Below are 9,704 nucleotides of genomic sequence, written 5' to 3'. Positions count from 1 at the left end.
GTAGAATTTGTAAATGTTACACGCGTGTAAAGTGATCACTTAAACCAGCCTATGACGGTCGTCAGCCCCGTAAATGCCGAAACTTCTATATTCTGCTTCATCTTTGATGAGATGTCAAGGAATAATATAATTGGCTTAGTATTTAAAAAAACGGTTTACACAAATATTACACAATTTTTTAAATGAAATATTTGATTTTCTTTGTTTTTTGATATACGTTAAAAAAATTGTATTTCAACAAATTCGTTGGTTGTGTTTTTACCCGGTTTTGCCCGTATTCAGCTCGATGAACTCTTGTATTTAATCGAAATGTGGAGGTCCTCACTATAACGTTACATTTCCAATATAAATGATTTTAAGTAATCAGGAATTCTAGCTTGTAAAATTGTTCGTTTCGGTGCGATTTAATGATTTCATATTGGTTTAACACAGGATTGGTCACGTTTTGTAGCAACTTTAATTAAGATTTCGATAGAATACAGTCAACAGAACAGACTAACTGCTTCTCCGCAGGGGTAGGCAGAGAGAATAGAACGCCAAACCAATGTGTATTTGCAAAAAATCTTTTCCACATTCATATATACTTATTATGTTTGATTATTCCGACTTTTGACCTAATCACTTTCAAGTATTTTGAATACTTGATCATTTCAAGTTTTCCTTGGTCTTCCTCTGCTCCTATAACCTTTCATATTCGTCTCATAAATTTTTTGTACCATCCTTTCACTTTTTTGTACCACTCATTTGGTCCTCATGACCAAACCATCTCAACACATCTCCCTTAATATTATCGAGTGCTATTATATAATGCTCATCTCAGCCTTGCACCCTTTCCTTATATCACCATTGGAACATCTACCATACATAGTTTTGCCGCACTGAGAGATCGCATTTCGACTGCATACAGTCTACTTTCATCCTTCTTTTGCCAACTCCATGCCTCACAATATATCATACATTTATATTTATTATAAAGTATATTTAATTTATTTAAATGAATTTTCTGTGGGAATTTATCTGACTAAAATTTTAAAATATATATTTTTTTGAAGTGGTTTTATATATATATATAAAACAAAGTTTTTCAAATAATGTTTTCGTACGATACGCAGTGATAAACGAGGACAAAAATATGAATTTAAAAACTGAACAGTGTTAATTTAGTGAATTAAAAATGTCTATTTTTGTGAAGTTGTTTTTGTTACTGTGTGCAGTCAGTCGGCTGGTGACGTCACTCAAGATAGACTCGCAATTGGTGGAAGCCAAAACAAGTAAGTTGTAAAACCACTTTTTTAAAATACTGATGTCATGCGGACGACATTGTTTTATGCATATTTTTATTTGTTTAATTAATTGTGGGTTAGAAAAAAATTGATTCCCGTGAGGGTAAGACTAAATACAGGTGGATAAGTATTTTTATTAATATCGTAGTCGTACAGGAGAAAGTGACCAACTTACAAAACGTAAAATGTTCAGGAGGGCCATTTAAGTCACTTTTGCTTGGCAACAAAATAAACATCAATGCAGTTAGTCATTTTTACCAAGTCAATATATTATACTTCCAAGTTTTAAATCCTTTGGGATGTTTTTCAGGGCAATATTAAGCTAGTAAGATATCAAATAGTCAATGATCACGTTTTTGTATATATATATATACAAAAACGTATATATATATATATATATATATATATATATATATATATATATATATATATATATATATATATATATATATATATATATCACTCTTGCGCTTCAGGGACTGGTCCCTGAAAGCCTTTCCTTCGTGTATTTAACTTTTAAGATAACATGCTGATTAAGATTAGCCCTATGCACCATTGGGTGCGGATTAGAAGTTAGAAGAATATATTTAAATAAAAATTTAATATATATTAAAAACAACATTCAACAGTATGAAGGCTGTCTGGAGATCGGATTTATACTCGGTGAAAACCAAATGCCGCCTATACAATGCCTGCATTGCTCCTGTTCTCTTATACGGCTGTGAAACATGGCACCTTACAAGGGCCCAAAGCAGCCGTGTACTAAGCTTTGAGAACAGGTGTTTGCGGAGAATCTTAGGCGTGCGGTGGTTTGACTTTGTGAGGAATGAAGAGATAAGGCGTAGGACGCAGCAAATCCTGGTCACAACTGTCGTCAAAAAAAGGCGATTCAGTTGGCTTGGCCACGTACTCCGCATGCCTCCTGAGAGCCTTAATCAAGCTTGCCTCTTTTACAAGGCATCAGGTTCGCGCCGCCCAGGACGACCATTGCTGACAATTCGTCGGCAGTTCTCGTCAGAACTTCGCGACGCGGATCTGACTTGGGAGGATGCAAGGGAGCTGGCAGCCGACAGAAAAGCCTGGAGACAGTTTGTGGACTCCATATGCTCCACCTAGGGAGCGGATATGGTTATTATTATTATATTAAAAAACACTTTCAATAAAAAAAATTATAAAATTATATTTTGTTTGCAGCATGCTTCATCAGAGTCGCTCTGGGAGAGAGGCTTCCTTCTAGCGACACTACAAGGAGAGTGGACACGCCGTCTGCGACCAAGTGCGAGCGAGAGTGCTCGGAAGACAAGGACAGATGCAACTCCTTCAGTTTTGGGTAAATATCCCTCTAGTCCACTGTAGTTCAGTGATTAGCTGTTCAGCTACAGACAAAAGACTTCCAGGGTTCGATTCCTTCAGTCACCAATTTGTCTGACCTAATTTGGCACATAGGATGCAGAGAATCTGATCATATTGTGAACCAAGCAACCGCCATGGATCTTCCTCGAAAGGCATCTAGAGGAATACCAAAGAATTCATGGATGCTGCAGGGAGAAACATGATACTATCAGGAACATGATACGAAGGCATGGCCTAGGTGATGTTGTCCATGACAGAAGGACCTACAGCCTGAGGACGAGGAGAGCTGACCACAACAGTCTACAAAGACGATATGATAAGATAGAGTCAGGAAGAAGAATTCGTCTGACCTCAAAAAGGTTCAAAGTCCTGTGGCTATTGCTGCAATTCTCCTTTCCTTTCCTATATAGTCATAATTTCATTTACCTTCGAGCTCTTTGCTTAGGTCATGTGTTTACCTTCAAATAAATTCCCCACGTAGATCTGCGAAAATAAAGCACAATGTCTGATCATCTGGTCTATTTGTAATCTACGACCAATTATTATTAGAATTCTGTGTCTTTTGCACCATTGGCTATGTATATCGTAGTCGTACAGGAGAAAGTGACCGAGTGCATTTTTTTAAAACAAAAACGTGATCGCTGACTATTTGATATCTTACAAGCTTAATAATGCCCTGAAAAAATCTCAAAGGCTTTAAAACTTGGAAGTATAACATATTGGCTTGGTAAAAATGACTAACTGCATTGATGTCTATTTTGTTGCCAAGCAAAAGTGACTTAAATGGCCCTCCTGAACATTTTACGTTTTGTAAGTTGGTCACTTTCTCCTGTACGACTACGATATTAATAAAAGTACTTATCCACCTGTATTTATTGTTACCCTCACGGGAATCGAACCCTTTTACACTATGAAAACGGATAAAATGAATGGATGGATTGTAACGAATGTATTTTTTTTCATTTCAGTATAAGTGCCAAAGGAAATGGAACATGTGAATTGAGCATCAGAGAGCTACCAGAATCTGAATCCAAGATTACTGACGCTGTCGCAGATCCAGATTTTGATATATACACCAAAAGGAACAAATGCGTTCATGGAGATGGGGAGATCCAAGACCCATTGGTGACCCCGAGACCTCGACCTGATCCGTTGTTCGAAGACAGCTCAGGGTATAATGATGGACCAAGTACAAACCCTGGATATGGAAGCAGCTCCAGTTATACTGGAAGCAGTAGACCTTCAGAGCGTCCAGCATATTCTGGGAGTAGCGGCGATGGATCCAGTTATACTGGAAGCAGTAGACCTTCAGAGCGTCCAGGATATTCTGGGAATAGTGGCAGTTACAGTTCAAATAAAAGACCTTCAGTAAGCGACGACTCTTATGGATCTAGTTCATCTGGATACAGTGGGAGTAATAGACCAGCGAATAGCGGAGGAAGTTCCAATTCTGGTAGCGGCGGAAGCTACGGAACTCTAAGTAACTCACAGATATCAAACGGATACAGCGGAAGTACTCAAGGAAGTAGCAGCGGTTATGGAAGCAGCAGCAGTACTTCTGGAAGTAATGGGTCGTATTATCAAAACTCCAATAGACCAAGTTCTGGAACGTACAGCGGCAGTAGACCTTACGATACTGGTTCTAGACCAAGCGACCAGCAGTCATATGGAAACAGCCAAAGACCTCACTACAACGGTTGGGGAAGTCGACCACCAGGTTGGAGTAGCGTCAACAACAGACCATACGAAAATGGAAATAAGCCGTACGGAGAAAGTGGTATTACATACGGAGGAGAAAATAGACCACATGATTATGAAATTGGATCCAATTATCATAGCAGCAGTAGTTCGTATTCAAGTGGATCAAACAGCTACAGCTTTGGCAGTTCATACAACAGGCCATCAAACGATGATCACAACAGCTACAGACCAACACCAGGATACTATGGAGACATATATGGCGGTTACTCTCAAGACACTAAATACGGTGACAGATTCGAATGGAGCAGACCACAAAGTCACTACGAAAGACCCTACCCGACCAAGTATGGAGACAGTTTCCCCTATGAGCGACCTGGGTCGTACGACGGCTACAAGAAAGAAGATCACGAATACGGTAACTATTATAAAAACAGCCAAAGGAAGTCAAGTTATGACTATAGAAAACCATACTATGATAACGACAGACAAGAAACCTATGGAAGTGGATATAGTAACTATATACCAACGAGATACAATGAAAGACCGTACTATGACAATTATGCAACAGATTACAGAAATAATGGGTATAAAGTACAAGAGAGTGTTGGTCAAGTTTATGGTGACAAGATAGCTGTTTCCCATGGATCTGGTTACAGGCCCGACGACAGAAAACCAGTTTTCGACAGGCCAGGTTATGGTACGGGCCAAACCTATAAGGTAAACGGATACAGAGGAAATGGTTATGACAACCTCATGCCCAATAGTCCGATATACAATAAAGGTGCCCATGGGTCAAATAGTTTTAGCAGCGCCAGTCACAGCTACGAACAAAACCACACTGGAACGAATGATTACAATTACAAGAAACCAAGCTACAATGAGATTGAAAAATACGACAGCAAACCAGATATTAAAAGACCTCTTTATGACAAGGATAGACCTGATGGAGGATATAATAATGATAGAGATAAGTTAGACAAAACCACTCAGGGTTATGGGAATCAAGATAAAAACCCTGGTGGATATGAGGTAACAGAAAAATCACCATCGTCAGGGTATGGGAGTGGATCTGAGGGTAATACAGGGAGGAATCCAGATAGATATGGGGGATCTAGCAACTACAGACCGAATGGCTATGACAAGGATAAGCCAGATCCTAGCGAAGGAGGTCCTGGAGGAGACACTGGTGGAAGCTACAATAGCAATAAACCTCAAGTCAACGATCGTCCTGATCCTGCGTATGGAAGACCGAAAGGAGAAGTAGGTAGACCAAACGGATATGATAATAGACCTAGTGGTTACGACAATAGACCAAGCGGATACGATAATCGACCGAGCGGTAATGATAACAGACCAAATGGATACGATAATCGACCAAGCGGCAATGATAATAGACCAAGTGGATACGGTAATCAACCTAGCATTAATGATAACAGACCAGGCGGATACGATAATCGACCTAGCGGTTATGATAACAGACCAAATGGATACGATAACCGACCAAGCGGCAATGATAATAGACCAAGCGGATACGATAATCGACCGAGTGCCAATGATAACAGGCCAAGTGGATACGACAATCGTCCTAGCGGTTATGATAACAGACCAAACGGATACGATAATCCACCTGGTGCTTATGATAATAGACCAAGTGGTTATGATAAAAGACCAAGTGGATATGATAATCGACCAAGTGGTTATGATAATAGACCTACCGATTATGGCAATAGACCTGATGGTTATGATAATCGACCGAGTGGATATGGAGAAAGTTCTCAGGGTTATGATAGCACAAATAAGGGCTATAATGATAGGATTGATGGATACTACCAAAGACCGAGTGGATATGATAAAAACCCAGGTGGGTATCAAGAAAGACCTGGTGGATACGTAGATAGACCGGCAGGATATAATGATGGACTTAATAGTGATACAAAATATCATGGTGCAAGACCAAGTGGATATGATAACATGCCAAGTGACAATGATTACAGACCAACCGGTTATGATAATAGACCAAGTGGTTATGATAAAAGACCTAGTGGATACGACGAAAGACCGAGCGACTATGGCGGAAGACCGGGGGATTATGATAAGAGGCCTAGTGGATACAATGATAAACCCGATGGAGCTGGAAGTCCTGATGCGTATAACAACAGACCTAGTGGCGGTGATAAACCTAGTAGCAACGGAAGGCCGGAGAGTTATGGGGAAGACGATAGTGGATACAGGAAAGAAAGTGGAGGAAGACCAGGATATGGAATTACTACTGAGATCAAACCCAATATAAGTGGTGAGTGATCTTTGCATTGTTTGAGCACTTCTTTGCACATATGTGGATTCAAATAAAATATTTTCTTGGACAGAGAAGCATTTTTATTCAACCTCAAATGATCTGTGAATCCTCAGAATACCGAAAATTAAGCGATCAAATCCATTCTTCAAAATATTCCCATGATTTTTTTTAATAAAGAGAAATATTTGTATTTTTAGTACTTACAGAAATATCAAATTGTGGTAGAGTGTAAAAAGAGTTTAATATATTGTGGACAATAATATCTGGTCAAATTATAAGCTACATAATAAAATTAAAATAAGGCTTTCCCAGTATGTAAAAATAATCCAGTTAGGAACTTGAATACATCCTAAAGCGTTTATGCTGAACAAAAGCTTTTCTCAATCCAACACAGATGGCTGTTATGAGATCAATTGAGTTCTGAAAATTTGAGTAGTGTGGTTGTCAATCATGGGTAGAATGGTGAATGCTGCACGTGTGTAAAGTAATCACTTAACCAGCCCATGACAGTCATAGGACCTGCCTGTAAATGCCTAGACTTCCATATTCTTCTTCGTCTATGTTGAGATCTCCAAATGAAAAAAAGGGTCGAAAAATATATTAGTTGAATCCAAAAATTCCTGCACAATGCACTGAAAATTATATGTAAATATTCTTTTAATTCATTCAAACCCTCATCCGCACCCGTTGGTGCATAGGGCACTGCATCATATAAACGCAGTGTTATCTTGATCGATAACACATAAAGGAAAGGTGATCAGCCCTCCGCTTCAGGTACCATTCCAGGGTAATATTGAATAAATATTGGAGTGAAAAAATCCCTCGTATTTATTTGACCCCCCCTGGGACACTATATTCGCATCTCAGTATTGCATATTTGCACTGTGCAAGCGCGAGGAGCTCAAAGCTCAATGTTCTCTGGCTTAGCGGTAGTAGGATTTGAGCTTCCGACAAGAGTGGAGTTATGCTGGTTCCGTGAGCGTTGCCAGATGGTTTTTTTTAATGTTTTCAGCAAATAAATCAAAATAATTATAATTTTTGACTGAATTTATAATCCATTAAGGGGATTAGCTATGAATGTCGTATTTTTCCGATTTAAAATGGCTAATTTTAAATCGGAAAAATTGTGACCTCCCAACACCGGGACGCGCGTATTATTTTAGTACCGGAAGGGAAAGGTGAAACAAAAAATTAAATTACGTTAAATAATAATAATAATAATAATAATAAAACCCTTATCCGTTCCCCAATGGTGCATAAGGCACTGCGTCATATAAACGCAGTGTTATCTTGATCGTTTACACATGAAGGAAAGGTGATCAGCCCTCCGCTTCAGGTACCAGTCCAGGGTAATATTGAATAAATATTACAGTGAAAAAATCACTCATATTTATTTTACCCCCCATGGGAATCGAACCCGGGACCTCCAGAACGGTAGCCGAGCGTGCTGACCATTACGCTACGGAGGCGGACATCCTATTACGATCGACTAAATCTATTTTTAGGACTGGTCAACTCATGAACTCATTGAGTACACACACCTAGAATTTAAAAATATATATGAGTATTTGTTTAAATATCACATACCCTGATGGTATCAGACCAAATCCAGGCGGTCCTACAGGTTCACATTCTGGGTCAAACGTATCGTAGGCAAAGAGCCAGTGGGTTTTGGCAGGACCTCCAGAACGGTAGCCGAGCGTGCTGACCATTACACTACGAAGCGGACGTTAAATATTACCTGGTTTTGAAGAAAAAGTAATTTTGGCCTGTCAATTATCCATCCTAAAGATTTAATAAAGCTAGCCTTACTTTTTTGTATATAATTATTTAATTCTAAGTACCAATTTTGTGTTTAGTTCTGAATGATATCATTATTTCTATAGAGACAATGAGAATTACGCTATAATGATGATATCTGTTTAATTGTACAAGGACACGCGGATAAATGCAACACTTTAATTATTTGCTTACATCGGAGTCCTGATCCCAACCCTAATGTAAGGAACTGAAGCGTAGAGTACATAAATATATGTATATATATATATATATATATATATATATATATATATATATATATATATATATATATATATATATATATATATATATATATCGTAGTCATCAGGAGAAAGTGACCAAGTGCATTTTTTTACAAAAACGTATTATTGACTATTTGACATCTTACTAGCTTAATATCGCCCTGAAAACATCCCAAAGGATTTTAAACTTGGAAGTATAATATATTGACTTGTTGAAAATGACTAACTGCATTGATGTTTATTTTGTTGCCAAGCAAAAGTGACTTAAATGGCCCTCCTGAACATTTTACGTTTTGTTAGTTGGTCACTTTCTCCTGTACGACTTCGATATATATATATATATATATATATATATATATATATATATATATATATATATATATATATATATATATATATATATATATATATATATATATATATATATATATATATATATATATATATATATATATATATATATATATATATATATATATATATATATATATATATATATATATATATATATATATATATATATATATATATATATATATATATATATATATATATATATATATATATATATATATATATATATATATATATATATATATCTTCAAACCCTTATCCGCACCCCAATGGTTCATAGGGCACTGCATCATATAAACGCAGTATTATCTTGAATGTTAACACATGAAGGAAAGGTGATCAGCCCTCCGCTTCAGGTACCATTCCAGGGTGATATTGAATAAATATTAGAGTGAAAAATCACTTATGTTTATTTGACCCGCGCCTGGGAATCGAACCCGGGACCTCTAGTACGGTAGCCGAGCGTCTCTGAGGAGTTTCATGAATGTTGATGAGGTGAAGAATGTTTTCAAAGACAGAGAGCTGTGGTGTTTTATTCTCTCTGCCTACCCCTGCGGGAAGCTGTGTGATGGTTAGATGATTCTTTATTTACAACGGGCTTTAAAAATTGGAAATAATACCTAAAACGAGAGGTATACAAATATCTCTTCTCCGTGTTATTCCTCATTACTGAGG

General features: G+C 37.5%; 1 protein-coding gene across 1 annotated transcript in view; it reads left to right on the top strand.

The window, feature by feature from the left end:
• The first annotated feature begins 1,160 nt into the window (after positions 1–1,160).
• The window catches only part of LOC148300611 (uncharacterized), a 58,596-nt gene continuing 50,052 nt past the window's right edge, over positions 1,161–9,704 (top strand). Inside the window, exons 1-3 of the mRNA XM_088274527.1 lie at positions 1,161–1,271; positions 2,478–2,613; positions 3,605–6,630. Coding sequence (XP_088130653.1) covers positions 1,175–1,271; positions 2,478–2,613; positions 3,605–6,630 — 3,259 coding nt within the window. The 5' untranslated portion in view covers positions 1,161–1,174. The remainder of the gene's footprint in view (positions 1,272–2,477; positions 2,614–3,604; positions 6,631–9,704) is intronic.

Source organism: Brachycentrus maculatus, unplaced genomic scaffold (assembly GCF_059751285.1).
Source record: "Brachycentrus maculatus isolate JH-2025_06_01 unplaced genomic scaffold, ASM5975128v1 h1tg000685l, whole genome shotgun sequence".
NCBI lineage: Eukaryota > Metazoa > Arthropoda > Insecta > Trichoptera > Brachycentridae > Brachycentrus > Brachycentrus maculatus.
The sequence above is the reverse complement of the archived record's forward strand: the minus strand, read 5'-3'. Positions and strand labels throughout refer to the sequence as shown.